Source organism: Lontra canadensis, unplaced genomic scaffold (assembly GCF_010015895.1).
Source record: "Lontra canadensis isolate GAN:19392208 unplaced genomic scaffold, GSC_riverotter_1.0 scaffold33, whole genome shotgun sequence".
Taxonomy (NCBI): Eukaryota; Metazoa; Chordata; class Mammalia; order Carnivora; family Mustelidae; genus Lontra; species Lontra canadensis.
The window spans coordinates 2,689,955-2,705,823 of record NW_022631027.1 but is presented as its reverse complement, the minus strand read 5'-3'; the positions used below and the strand labels follow the sequence as shown (position 1 = coordinate 2,705,823).

The 15,869-nt window shown below is 35.2% G+C and overlaps 1 protein-coding gene across 3 annotated transcripts in view; it reads right to left on the bottom strand.

Annotated features, from left to right (window-relative positions):
• PKN2 (protein kinase N2) overlaps positions 1 to 15,869 on the bottom strand; it is a 128,998-nt gene that overhangs the window by 33,875 nt on the left and 79,254 nt on the right. For 2 of the 3 annotated variants that reach the window (XR_004383790.1, XM_032867057.1), the window contains exons 7-8: positions 11,138 to 11,323; positions 9,892 to 10,001 (exon numbers count right to left, since the gene is read on the bottom strand). Coding sequence is in view for 2 of the 3 variants with exons in the window: in XM_032867057.1 (XP_032722948.1) it covers positions 9,892 to 10,001; positions 11,138 to 11,323 (296 nt within the window). In the remaining variant the exon portion in view is untranslated. The remainder of the gene's footprint in view (positions 1 to 9,891; positions 10,002 to 11,137; positions 11,324 to 15,869) is intronic. The other variant, XM_032867059.1, reaches the window with a different exon arrangement.

Sequence of the window (15,869 nt, the reverse complement as noted above, 5' to 3'; positions counted from 1 at the left end):
CTCACAAGGGTGTTCCTGAATAATTCCAGTCCATTATGTCTTTCTCTTGAGTTTTTTTTTTTTATTTATTTTTTTTAAAGATTTTATTTATTTATTTGAAACACAGAGAGAGAGATCACAAGTATGCAGAGAGGCAGGCATAGAGAGAGAGAGGAGAAAGCAGGCTCCCCGCTGAGCAGAGAGCCTGATGCGGGCCTCGATCCCAGGACCCTGAGATCATGACCTGAGCCGAAGGCAGAGGCTTTAACCCACTGAGCCACCTAGGCGCCCTCTCTTGAGTTTTTAGATGTGTATAACTTTTTATTTATCTTTCTAGGGACTTGTGTTCTCAAATCTGAGGATTCATGTTTGTCATCATTTCTGAAAAATCCTAGGTTATTATTGCTTCAGACATGACCACTGTCCCATTTTCTGCACTCCCTCATTCTGGAACTCCATTTAGTGTATTAGTCATTTTCATCCTATTCTTTGTATCTCTCAGCCTCTCTTCTTTCATGTTTTTCATTTCTTTGTCTCTTTGTGTTGCCCTAGGGCAACTTTTTTAGCTTCATCTTCCATACCACTAAATCCCCTGTTATTTAACCCATCCACTTAGTTTTCAATTGCAAATGTTGTAGTTCTGATTTTTGTTAAGTTTTATTTCATTCTGCTTCCCACCCAGCTTCAACAATTTACCAATGCCAATCATGTTTCATTGCCACCATTCCCTCAATTATTTCTGACGCCCATTTCAGATGTCTAGTATTTCATTTTGTTCTTTAAAAACATTGCCTAGTCTTTTTGATACTCACTCTTTGCTCATGTTTTCAAATTCCTCTATTACTTTTTTAAAAATAATTTAAACTTTCATATTATACTCTACAACTAATAAGCCCATTATATACTGCTGCTTACTGATGGTGGTTGTATCCTTATGTATTTTAAAATTTTGATGAATGCTCATGTTGGGTAGAATTCTTCCCTAAGTTTCTGAAACACAATTAAATAGTTCTTTATTTTGTCTCAAACTGCTTTTTTTTAAACCTACAGACCACAGGGTACTTTATGGAAAGAACATTTCTTGCTGTTCTGTATTTCTCATAGCACTAAATGTAGGCCTTTGTGTGATATGTTAAAGATCACAGAGGTAGAAAAAAGCTAAAATGCCAATATGGTGCTATAGGACAATACCAGGTAAGACACAGGGAAACAAGTCAGACTCAGTTGTGTGGGGGAGCATGGGAGCAGGTAAAAAGAAGATACTTTCAATTGTATATGACCCTCATCCTCATATTTTAATGTGTGTCATTCTGGAAATCTATTTGTACGAATCTGTACGAATAAGAGTGCGTCACCTGGGTATGTTGACGTATGAGGGAAAAAGAGGAAATTGAAACAATCTGCTTTTTAAAGATATTTTACATAAATTATTTTCATTCATCCTGTTAATACTCAATGAATACCTATCTTCAGTACTGTGACAGAGATACAAAGAGAAGCAATGTATGGTCCTGTTCTTAAACAGTTCAGTTTTGTTAGGGAGATGGAAATGTAAATAAATACTGGCAACAGAGAGGCATATACAACTGGCACAATGATACAAAAGGGAGAACTGACCAATTTTTCCGAAGAGAAAGGTAGTAGGAAGATCAGAAAAGGTTAAGAATTGCTCAATTGGGTTTTCAGATATAAATTACAAAATTAAAGGAGGAGAGAACACAGTAGTCACATGGGAAAGAATGTACAAAGTTAAGCATGCATAAAGTATAACATAGGGATAGGAAATAGTTTCATCTAGTTAAAGCCTAGAATATTAAGAAGGGAAACTTTGGAAAATAAAGATGAGAAGATGGGCAGAGACAGTCATGAAGGGCTTCGTAAGACTTGCAAAGTATTTGGTCTTTAATTTTAAATTATATGCTGCCTCTAAAGGATTTAAAATATAGAGGAGTAGAGGTCAGGTCAGATCAGGCAATATAGTAATTAAAAAGAAAGACTCTAGAATCAAGATTCCCTGGTACTGCATAATCAATTAATTTCTGTAGAACAACAAATAGGTTGAAATATTAGCTTGACACTACTTACTAGTTTTGTGACCTTGGACAAGTTACTTACTTACCTTTTTTGAGCCTCAGTTTGCTCATCTGTAAAATATATATAATAATGGTATCAAACACTAGGGTGGTATGAAAATTAAGAGTTAAGACAAGCTCAGTACATAGTCAGTACTCAGTAACTGACAGCTTTTATCATTACTATTGTGATATGTGATTAATAAAATCTATATTGGAAACAAAGAGACAAGTTAGCCCACTATTAAAAAGAACATACTGGTGTCAGGTAAGACTTGGCTTTAGTGTCAGATGCTTGTGGTGATTCCCAGAATCAGTGCTTTCTAGCTGTGAGGGCAAGAAAAGTTATTTAACTTTTGGAACTTCAAGTAATCCCCAAAAGAGTGAAAATAATTATACATGCAAGATTGTTGGGAGGATTAAATGACACTATATGTAATGTGTGTTATTCAGGACCTATTACGGCACAAGTTTCAGTGTAATGTTTAATGAATGACAGAGGAAGAACAGATTGTGATCACAAATTACAACTTCAAGGATCTTGACTATGAAAGAGAGACCTATCAACAGAACTATGAAGAAGCAAAACAATTTTTTTTTTTTTAATGGGAGGAATGTTAACATATGCAGAAGAATCAGAGGTGGGAAGAAAAGAGGAGATAAAAAAATATATAGGTGATAGCTGGGGTAACTAAAGGAAAAGGGTTTAGGAGATGAGAAAGAATGGAAACTGGAGCACAAACTGAATTCTTACAGGCTCTCACAGGACAGAGAGAGACCTCTTTCTCTAAAACCAATGAAGATGATACAGAAATATTTGCAGGTGATGGAGGAATCTGAGGAAGCTGTATCCTAATGATCTAATGTTTTATGTGGAAAAAAAAAATCACCATGTAACTATCTCCTTTAGAGAAGTAAAAGATTTGTTAAGTCTGGCATATCAAATTTAAGATTTCAGAACCATTCATTGCTAAAATGACAAGGAGTAAAGGTACACTGTGGCTGAGATGCTCAAAGAACTTTGAAATAATACAATGTTAAGTAGGTTATTTACATATATAGTTTTGTTCTTTTTTCCCTTTAATCTCCCATAATGATGCTGAAGTGAAGAACCAAAGTCCTTAAGGAATACTGGAGACTGGTCATCAAGAGATGATAGGGATGGGGGAAAAAAAAAGGTAGATGATTATATACATAGTTCATGGTCTCCAGATTCATAGCCTCAGAGAATATAATGTGTCATTTGATAGAATCTGGAAGCAGCAGAAAGGTAAGAAGGGTAAATATTTTCGTAGTTTCATTTCTTCTTCTTCTTTTTTTAATTAAGTAGGCTCTACACCCAACATGGGGCTTGAACTCATGACCCCGAGATTAAGAGACGCATGCACTACTGACTGAGCCATTCAGGGCCCCTGCAGTTTCATGTTAAGTTAAAAAATAGCATCTCAGATTGAATAGTATGGTCAGAGTCAGATAGCTCATACACAGAAGAAATTAAAATGTCTTTGTATTCCTATTCTATGGCTTGTTCCCCTAGGACTGAGAGAATTCAGGAAAAATGAGGTATTACATAGCTACTAATGTGTTTATAGTAAACATTAAAAAGGACCAAATTTTTAAAGAAAATATAAAAAGGGTAACCTGATAAGAACAGAAAGAACACAGGAACTTCATTAAGAATCCTGGATTATTGGGGTGACTTGTTGGCTCAGTTGGTGGAGTGACTCTTGATCTTGGGCTTGTCAGTTTGAGTCCCACACTGGGCATAGATATTACTTGGTAAAAAACAAATTTTAAAAATAAAAGAATCCTGGATTATTTATGAAAAGTGGAAACACACCCATAAATACAGAGAACAAATGGATGTTGCCAGAGGGATGGGGGTGGGCTGAAGGGATGGGCAAAATGGGTGACGGAGTGGCAGATATAGGCTTACAGTTATGGAGTAAGTCGCAGGGAAAAAGGATAAAAGCATAAGGAATATAATCAATGGTATTATAATAGCTTTGTGTAGTGGCAAAGTAGCTACATTTGTGGTGAGCAGAACAATAATATACAGATTTGCTGAATCACTACATTGTACACTTGAAAATAATATAATACTGTGTCAACGATACTACAGTAAAAATTAAAAAAAAAAGAATTCTTGATTATACATTAGGCTAGTTACTTACAATCCTTAGCCCATAATTTCCTTATTAATTTGTGAAGTGAGGGGGCTACATTAAATTACATCAGCAATTTTCAAAGCTTGTTTTTCCTTTTTTTAAAAAGATTTCATTTATTTATATGCCAGACAGAGATCACAAGTAGGCAGAGGCAGGGAGAGGGGAGGAAGCAGGCTCCCTGCTGAGTAGAGAGCCTGATGCAGGGCTCAATCCCAGGACCCTGAGATCATGACCTAAGCAGAAGGCAGAGGCTTAACCCACTGAGCCACCCAGGTGGCCCAAAGCTTGTTTTTCTTAAGTGGCAAATTCCAAATATCTTACCCAGAATATCAAAACAAACAAAGAGTCTCTGTGTTCTCTCCTAAGACAATTCTACGGAGCCCTGACCTACCAGGAACACAATTTGGTCTTTCTTAAATTATTCTAGATCTAGATTATTTCCAGAGTATCTCCTAACTCCAAAAAGTCCTATGAATCTTTATATCTTGAAAAGGATAGAAACAGTATAAATAACTAAGTTCCAGAATCCCGTACAAAAGAAACTTGACATTTGAGGCAAAATGCTAGGCATGAACACGTCAGACAGTTTAAAATAACATTTTCTATAAATACTTCAATAAACATTTTCCATAAATAAATATTCTATAAATATAAGGGATAAAGTAAAAGGGTAAAAGGCACATGAAAAAGTGAAATGTAATATGTAAACACAAGTGGTTATCACAATAAGGAATGTAGTCTCTGCCAAAAGAGAAGTTTCTAATCAAATTAGGGACAAGGACCATGCCTACCAGGAACCTAGAAAGTCTAGCTGGCCTCAGGGATGAACAGCTTTACTTAGTCATGCACTGTTTTCAAACTCTGAAAGGGAGGACTACTCCAAAGTGGGAAGACTATCTGAAGTCATGGAAAAAAAACAATTTTAGGTGAAGATCACCACTGCAAGTAAAGAAAAACCAATCAACAGTTACCAGTCTTTGTAGTTTTCTAAGCTTGTAGTCTAGGTAATTTTAAATTATTTTCTCTTTCAGATTTCATTATCTTTCTGTTATTTCTTCCTCTATGTAACTGTTATCTATCTCATTCAAACTACCATAGAGGAAAGAATATTCATTTTGAACAACACTGAGGTCTAGTACCAACTCTGACATTTATTAATATTTAACTACTCTGGGGCTCAGCTTAACTATAAGATGATGATAACTCACTTTTGAGTTCTTTCTTATTGCATTTTATATGTATGTATGTATTACTTTTAAGTTCTATTTTACATATAAAACTTCGTAAGACAATAACCTGGCTACAAGAGAAAGCTTTTAACCAGCTGTTTTCCCTCTAACAATAATCCTCTGAGTTTCATTTTTTTTAAAGATCCATTTATTTATCTGAGAGAGAGAAAGAGAGCACATGCACACCCATAAGCGAGGGGGAGGGGTGGGAGAGAGGGAATCTCAAGCAGACACCCCACTGAGGGTGAAGCCTAATGGTATGTGGGGCTCCATCCCACAAGCCTGAGATCATGACCTGAGCTGAAATCAGGAGTTGGATGCTTAACCAACTGAACCACTTAGGTGTTCCTCTTTGAACTTCATTTTGATCATACCACTCACCAAAACTCCTGTAATTACTTTAAACAGGCTCTGAAGTGAAAGAAAATGACATTCAACCAATTAATTCCCCATAACCTATCATACTCTTCTATTATACTTAAATTCATAGCCACCCACAAATCAAAGCCTAGGGCTAAAGAAAGAATTAATGCCACTGAGTGGCTAAAATGTGCCAGGCAATGAAAGGGATTTTCTATACACTACCTCAGTTTTTCTAACAGTCCTGCAAAGATTACAAGTTGACCCCTGAACAATGCAAAGGTTCAGGGTACCAACCTGAGTATGACTTCTGACTCCCCAATACTTTACTAATAATCTACTGTTGACTGGAAACCTTACTGATATCACAAATAGTCAACTTACATATATTTTGTATGTTATATACTATATCCTTACAGTAAAGCTAAAGAAAACCTAGTATTAAGAAAATCAAAAGAGAAAATACATCTCTAGTACTTTATTGTACAATATCCATGTATTAAGTGGACCTGCATAGTTTAAAACTGTGTTGTTCAAGGGCTCACCATTAGAGATGATGAAACAAAAGCCCAGTTGTAAGGTTATGTAACTTGTCTATTTTCAAAAGGTAGTAAGTACTAGATGGACAATGAGCCCAATTTGCCTGGCTTCGAAGCCAATGTTATAGCAAATCTGATACATTAAAAATGAATGGCAACTGAAAGAAACATTTTATGGTCATAAATATCTATATGTGTTCACACAGTTTAGAAAGAAGCCACAAATATAACAAGACATGAAAACTATATCTGTGTATATTAACAACCCCAACTATTACTTCCCTCTCTAGTGGGCCTGACTGAATTATATTGGTCCAACTATTTAAACAGCTAGTTTACAGCACATAACAATGCTGGCTTCTTCTACCCTGAAGAGAAATATCAGAGTTGAAAAAAAATCTTGTAAGTTTAACTTTTTCTCATATAAGAATTCCTTTAAAATCTCTTTTACAAGTTGCTCATTCAACTTTATTGAGAGAGAACTTACTATTTTCTATAGTAGCTCGTTTCATTTTTAACAATTACCCTTTGTACTGAAATAAAATCTGCCATCCATTGACTTTTGCTTTGTCCTCCACAGCCACAAAGTATACAGTCAGTCCAAGGATGGAACATGTACAATAGTGTGCTACTTGCCACTTCTCCAAGAATGTGGCAAACATTGCTACTTGATCAGTATAATCTCTGAAAACCAAGACCCATCCAGTGAATCTTAACGGTGAGCTCCAGGAAGTCACTACTAATCAATTAGAATAAATACACACAAATTAAAATCTCATTGCTATCCCTACCCTAACTTTTTCCTCCTATGTTCCTCCTTTAACTTGAAAGACAGTTATAAAATCTTTGCTAAATTTCTTCTTTAATAGACTTTTTGAAAAGCTCATTTTTCAATTGTTTGATATGTAATAGGATTTTCATCGCCTCAAAATTCCTGCAATTATTCACTGGATAAGCTTTTACAATGTTTATCTAAGGTATGATTTGATTGAACTCAAAGTTTTTGACTTCTCTTAGGCAGGCAAACCTTTCTTGGGATACTGCTTAAGAGTTGGTTGTTAGACCTTTGTTTCCTTTACAAACTCCTTCCCACTATGTGTCAATAAGCCTTTTACCAGTTTCTATAGTACATGGTACTTACTTCTATCAGATCATTTACTACAGATAAATCAAATGATGTCAACTCCCCTAATAAAAGCCCTTCAACTGTCTCCCAATTCCTAACTTAAAAAGATCCTAGTGATTCGGCACATACCTACATCTACTTCACTTTACCTTGATCTTCTATTTTACAATTTTTATTCTTAAAACATATCAGGTTCCCTCCTACCTCAGGGGGTGCATATGTTGTCCCCTCTTGCTGGGAATACTCTTGCTGGGTCTTTACAAGTCTGGCAACTTTTCACTCATCAGGTCTCAAGTCAAATGTAGTCTCCTCAAGAGACTCCCTAATTACTCTAAAGTAGTCCCCACTCCCTTATTACCCTATTTACTACCTTCACTGTACTTGTAGTTTTTTTTTTTTTCCTTAACTTGTTTACTATTTATTTTCCCTCATTAGGATATAAGGTTCCTCAGTATATGGACTTCAGAGTTTCGATCAGTAATTACTAGGGTCTAGAATGGTGCTTGGCAAAAAACAGAAAATCAGTGATTATTAAGCCTAGGAGTTCTGTTACAGCAATGAGCATATATTATCTTTGTAAATCTAGACCCTAATAAAAAGCCTGGTACATATATAAGACGTTCAATGAATATTTGTGAAATGAATGGACTGATCTTATCCACCTAGATGGCATTCACTGTGACCTCTAGTCAGATATCTCTGAATCTGCTTATCCAGCCCTGACTTCTAGTTCCACGTCTTTATTTAATTGCTAAGTAACTAGGTATAGAACCCATCCTCTTCCAATATATTTTTCTAATAACTGGGGCATTATTTTCTTTGCAAATTATAGACAAATTCCTTCCCTTGTACTGAAATCCAACTAGTTACTAATGCTCTTTTTTCCTTCATTCTCTACGTATTATCTTTTCTCTTCCTACTGCCAAATTTTACTTCAAGCTCTCCTAATCTTACAGTTGCAGCACTGGAGTAGCTGCCACCAACATGCATGCCTTTAGTTCCTCCTCCCTCAAATCTGTTCTTCATACAACTTCCAAAATCAACTTTCCCATTTTATCTCTTCCATCCCATCTCCTATACCGACAAGTATAAACACCTTAGTCCAGCATTCTAAGACCTCAACATCATTTTAACTGAAATTATCAAAATAAAGGTATATTTGGGAAATGAGGTGGCAGACTCTTACATTTCAGATTAATGGTAAAAAATTCTGCAACTAATCAGGTATGTATGAAGACCACTTTCTAAGTTCCTTGAGGAACCTTGGAAGACCTTATTTTTTATTCATTGTTAATCTACTGCCTGGAAATGCTGGGAATATAGTAGATACCAATGAATATTTGTTGATTGAATGAGTAATTTCACGATAATTTTTAAAGAATAGATAATCCTAAATGAGAGAATGAATGCCAAGATGAAGGCAGTATTGTTTGAAAATCAGTCTGGTATTAAGACATGTGGGGATTAGCTAGTAAATTACTTTAGTAAAAAACAAAAAAAGCCAACATCAATCAAGTTCTTACCACTTGTCTACGATATCTTTTTTATACATCTCACTATAGCTGGTGGTTTTAAAGCTAAGCAAACCAATGTATATGAAGATGAAGCATTTTGTTCAAGTATAAAAAACATTTTTTGAACCAAGAAAAGCAGTGATGAGGGCCCGATCAGGATGTTGGCTATGCAGAAAGAAAGAAACAAATTGGAAAAATATTTTTAAAGTACAGGCTTCTAGAGCAGTAATCACCACCTCACATCTTCATTAAACACTGTAAATCGGCTTTCACTAATATATATAATTTAAAAATGACAAATGTATCTTTCTTATTTTTTAGGCAAAATTAGGGGTAAGTTCTAATACTTTCTTCCCACACCACAATAGATGGATCAGAATCTAAATAATCAAGTTATCACCATGGACTTGAATCTGCTGTGGACCAAGTTTACTTCTGCTGGATCCTAAAGCTACATATCGCATTCCAGCCATTCACATCATTCATGAAAGCCACTGACACACATGGATGGCTGGGTAAGGGAGCACATCAGTGCATTTCAACTCCAACTTTGATACTATAAACTACAAATGGTGAATCAGAAGAATCACCCTAGTTGTTAGGGAGAATAGTACTAAAATAAATACATTTCAGTATTAGCTCTCACTCGGTTGTCTTTTAGGTTCATACAAACTAGACATTTTCAAATCACTGCACAAGCAAAAGCTACTGCAGTAGTCTGATGTTCACCTCTGTCTTAAGGTAGACTTCTATAACTCACCAGATTAGGAATGTCAAAAATACCTAGGTTCTTCGTTCATTGCGTTAAAAATAAAAACTTTTCTAAGTCTTCTAAAACAGAAAATACACATTCAAAATGAATGACAAATATAATGGAGATTCAAGTAAAATGTTTTCATCTTACCCTGTCCAGTTCCAGTGTAAACTTCTGGTCCCATGACTGATTGGAAATGGGTTTCCAGCTCGTTTGACCAACCACAGTATTATCTAGCTTCAAAACTGCACACACATCATCTGTAATTACAATTTGTAAACTTGCTTAAGTATTTTAAAACCTTTAAAACAGAAGTACCACCGTTTAATAGCAACAAAAGTGTTATGATCCTCTGAAAGTAAGGTGTTTCTTTTGTTCCTTTTCTTTTTTGGGGTGGGGGGCAGAGGTGCAGAGGGAGAGGGAGGAAGAATCTTAAGCAGTCTCCATGCCCAGCGTAGAGCCTAACGTGGGCCTCCATCTCACAACCCTAAGATCATGACCTGAGGGGGAACAAAGTGTGGGAGGCTTAAGCAACTGAGCCACCCAGGTGCCACAAATATAAGGTCTTTCCTAATCCTGAAGCTTTTGAATTTTAAATGGCTACTTTTATATGTACATACATTCCCACTAGATGCTCCCAATTTATCCTCTGTGTTTGAGAAAAACACAAAGATTAAATGCTATTTTGTATGTGTATATTTATATATAAATAGCAATCATCCAGTTTTTCAGCCTCTACACTTTTTATAGAGCTTGTTACCTCAGGCAATTTTTATTTTCATACTTTTCCTAAAATCTCCATCTTTATATAGGAAAGCACTGACATATTCACCTCTGTGCTCTATAGTACGATGAATGATCACAGGCCTTTCCCTTCCACTCCCCAGTTACACCTTTATATCATAGTTTATAATTACATTTTAGAATGTCTCTAAAGTGCTTCATAAACTTGTTGCATAATACTTTACCACCTCCACCCACTCCTCCATTTGTCTAATTGAGCTACTACCCTAGTAAGTATGTTTGGTCCAGGGGTTATCAAAATTTCAGTGTTAGTTTAGAAGTGTCATTATACCACTGAAAAATCAAGATGTAACAAATCCAATAGCCTCTGAACACTTTCAGTTTGGCATGAAGAGTGATACTTGATATTTCGTTCTTCTAAAAGAATTAATGCTATATATCATTTAGTTTTCTAAGGTAATTTCAATAAATTTGGTTGCATTTGTTTTCCTGACAGTATAGCTTTTAATGCTTTAAAAATTAAATTATAGAAATCATAATTGTTAAGCTTTTTGTTCAACTTTGGCTCCTCCTACTGCTGTCCCCATTGCTAAGTCCTTTGTATAGATCCTTTAATTTGTTATAGGAGTTTTAAAAAATCTGGTTACTGAACTGGATAAGTCGTCGGTTTTTAGGAGATTTCGACTACTTCCACTTTTACTTTTACTTGTTCTGCTCATGAAAGATGATCTGGTTTCACTTGGGCTCCAACCAGGTAGTGCTACTGATGTTGCTTTTGACCGTCCAGGGACATTCTCTAGAATATCTTGACAGCCCATAAGACGAACTTCTAAAGTACCTGTTAGCATAAACAAATATCAAATAACAACATCAATTTTTTAAAAATATATTATTTATTAATTTGAGAGAGCGAGCAAGCACAAACGAAGGAGGGGGAAGAGGGAGAAGCAGACCTCCCACTGAGCAGGTAACCCAATGCAGACTGGATCCCAGGACCCTGAGACCATGATCGATGCTGATGGCAAACATTTAACTGCCTGAGCCACCCAGGTACCTTAGAACATCAATTCTTAATATAGAACTATGTCTTTGTTACCCATTCAGAAACAGTGGGAAGAAAAAAAAAGATGTGCTAAAATAACAAAATCTCTTCTCCCAGAGGATCTGTGAGGTAATTAATCATAATATTTCCTGTTTTAATTAGAGAAACCTCTTGAAAATTCTTAATACAATTATAAGAAATTTTATGGAAAGAACAGCATCTCCCAAAAACTGTCTGCAGGGCATAGAACAAGTTACATAAACTTCATTGTATGTCTGAATACTCATTTGTATCATTTATATAATTACATAGAAGAATTACAGAATTGTTGCTAGACCATGTGAGAGGGGAAATATAAAGCCCAATAATGTGTCTATTAAAATAAACATACAGAAATTAGAAACAAGGAAATCTGACTATGTGAAAAACAGTTGTGTTTAGTAGTTATGTAGTTAACATGGAAAAGGACTTTATAGGGTTTTTTTGCATAAATAAACGGGTTTCTGGTCTATTTCAGATGTAAAATAATATTAACTTTCCATTCTAATAGTTAGGAAGCCAAATAATTATGGACTGTAATTATCGAAGCATAAAATAATTACAATTTCCTTAGGCAAATAAATACTAAAGGTGTTCAAATGAAAATGAGGAACTGTGAGGTCATCTAAAGATTTGGCTTTGTCATCATTTGGGCTAGGCTTAGTATACTAGAATGTAAATATGGTGCTACAGTCTTAAAATTTTAGATACTGCACAGAGAATAACATTTTAGGAAGAGTATTTCCTGGTCCCATTAAACTTAAATAATTAAAGCTTCACTTAATTTAAAAATTTTAATTATTTAAGGTAACCAAAGGATTTTTAACAAAGTAAAAAAGCATGGATTTATGCTCAACTCAAACTAAAAATAAAATTAAGCAAAATATGTGAAAAAAGTGCTAAAGACACTGGATGTCAGGCAATGAAGAACATATACTCAAGATGGGAAATAAATGACATGAACCTTAACACTGCTTGTGTTTACTGCCTTGAATACATCAAAGGCATAGTGCAGGAGGGGGAGCTCAGGTGCAGCCAAGAGTACTACCTTGAGTTAAGGAGCTAGAACCGAGAGTACTGACACAGAACTGATCAAGGTGGCTAGAATTCACAGGCAGTATAAAAGAAAACAGCTCTCCAGATGTAAAACTAAGATGGGAGGGTTCTCCTGATCAAGTATTCAGTCTTGCCCCAGTAGTAGAGAATAATAATCCTTAGACTAAATGATGTTCTGTTATGCATAATAAATCTTAAATGCAACACTAAGATCAAATTATTTATAGGTAATCTAACTGTGACCTAGAACAAAGTTCAAGACCATTTTCAAGAATACAAAAATATCCAGCACCCAAGAAGCTAAAACTCAATGTCTGGCATCTAAGCAGAGACTAACAGGCACATTTGTTTTCTATTGCTGGATTACCAATTACCACAAATACAGTGGCTAAAAACGACACCTATTTATTACATCACAATTCTGTAGGTCAGAGTCTACGAAGGTTGCCTGTACTCTCTGCTAGAAATCTCACAAGGCTGAAATCATCATGTCTGCCAGGAAGGCTCTTTTCTGGAAGCTCTTAAGAATCTGCTTCCAAGCTTATTCAGGTTGATGGAAGAATTCAGTTTGTAGCAGACATAGGATTGGGGTCCCTATTTCTTTGCTAGATGATGGCCAGGGGTTGTTTTCCTGTTCTTAAGGCCACCTGAATTCCTTACTATATGGCAGGCCCTCTCTTATCTTCAAGCCAGCAAGGCCCATATAATCTTTTTCATGATTCAGACCTTTCTTCCTCATCTGCCACTGGCAGAGAAGATTCTCTACTTCTGGGGGACTCGTGATCATATTGGGCCTACCCAGATCATTCCTCTTTATGTTAACTCAAAGCCAACTGATCAGTAACCTTAATCACATAGGCAAAATCCCCTGTCCCATAAACATAATACTATCACTGGAGTGATATCTCGTATTCAGAGGAGAGGGGTTCCAAAAGTCATTCTTAAAATTCTGCCTACTCTACCAGGCAAAAAGATAAACACAAAAGTAAGACCCATAATAAGAAAAAAAAATCAATTAAAAATCAATCTGAAACAGACGTAAAGGTTAGGATTAGCAGATAAACACATTCATAGTTAATTATAATTATATTCCATCTGTTCAAAAAGTTAAATAGAGATATGGAATAAAAAAGATCCAAAACAAAATTTTAGAGATTAAAAACTAACATGTTTGAGATTTAAGGAAAAATACACTGGGATGGGACTGGTGGCAGATTATACATTGCAAAGAAAAGGCTAGTGAAGTTGAAGCTATAGCAATGATATAGAAATGATCAGAAATAAGAGACAGAAAGACTTGAGGGAAAAAACAAAACAGTACATATGTAAAACTGTGAGTTTAACTTCAAGTGGCCCAATATATGTGCCATTTAGTCCCTGATGAAGAGCAGAGAGAATGGAAACAGAAATATATCTGAAAAAATAATAGCTTAAAATTTTCCACATTTGATGAAAACTATAAGTACCCAAGAATTTCAATGAACACCATACAAAAGAAAAATAAGTAAATTACATGAAAGCATACCATAATCTAATTTCTCAAAACAAATAATAAAGAGAAAATATTAAAAGTAGCCAGGGAAAAAAAGACACATACAAAGATTAGGATGGCAGTGGATTTCTCATTAGAAACAGTGAAAGGAAGACAGAGAAGCAACAACTTTAAAGTACTGAGGAAATGAACAAGCAAATAAACTGTGAACATAGAAATTCTAGACTCACTGAAAATACCTTTTTTTTTTTTTTAAAGATTTTATTTATTTATTTGACAGAGATCACAAGTAGGCAGAGAGGTAGGCAGAGACAGAGGTGGGGAAGCAGGCTCCCTGCCGAGCAGAAAGCCCGATACGGGGCTTGATCCCAGAACCCTGGGATCATGACCTGAGCCGAAGGGAGAGGCTTAACCCGCTGAGTCACCCAGGCACCCCTGAAAATACTTTTTAAAAATGAAGACTTTTCAGATATAAAAATGGGTAAAGAATCCATTATCAGTAATTACCGTAAGATCCAGACATATCATTCCTAGGTATTTACCCAACTGAAATGTACATTTACGCAAAAATTGCACAAGGATGTTATTAACAGCTATATCTGGAAAAATACAGAATGGAAACAACTCAAATATCTATCATGGGTGAATGGATAAATAAACTCTGAAATATTCACACAACTGAATACTACCAATAGTAGAGAGGAATTATTGATAGAGGCAACACAGATGAATATCAAAGTAATTATTCAGAGTGAAAAAGGCCAGAAATCCCTCTCCCCAAAGAAAATAGTATATACTCTATGATTCCATTTATATAAAACTCCACAAAATACAAACTAATAGCAAGTGACAGAATCTGGTCAGTGATTGCCTGAAGACGGATGTGCGTAGGAAGAACATAAGAACAGGAAAAAGGGATTACACAGAGGCACACAAGAACACTTTAAGGAATGATGAAGATATTCATTATCTTGACTGTTGTGATGGTTTAACAACTGTAAATTTATGATAAAAACCTTGAAGCTATACACTTCAAATAAAACTGGAGGTTGATGATGGTGCCACAACTATATACATTTCCTAAAAATCCTAAAACTGTACTTAAAGTAGTGAATTCTATGGTATGTAAATTATGTCTCAATAAAGTTACTAAAGATGGAGGGGGAAGCTTCAATTTCATGCTTGGTCAGGCTTTGGACATATTCTCTAATTGTAAAGGGTTAAGACAGATTAATAGACAGAATTTTAATTTTATTTTAGAAAAACAACTTGTTGGGTTTGTGTGTTTTATTTGGATTTTTTTCTTAAACTGGCAAACTTAGCTCCTTTCCATTGTAAAGGCTTAGCTGTAGAAGTCATCCTGGGGAAAGTGAAAACATCTGTTCACTACTTAAACCCTGGTAGCTTATTAAATATTTTAGTAATTTCAATATATCAGGAGATGACAATGCTCAGCACCTGCTTTCACTTAGGAAGAAGAAATTGGAAGGGATTTAAGATCTTTATTAAGCATCTAGAAATTTCTTTTATGAGGTGACACAGTTGCAATTGCAAATAACCATATTAGAAATAGCTTAAAGTTATTTTATTTTTATAACCCACAATATGCAATTTTTAAAACAAGCAATTCAAGAAATAAATGTTTGTATCCATAAGCAGTAGCTATGAATTCCATTAGAACAAGTAAATCCTTTATTTTTTTAATGTTCCTGAGAAACTATTTCATATCCATCTTACTAATTCAGTATTTCATCT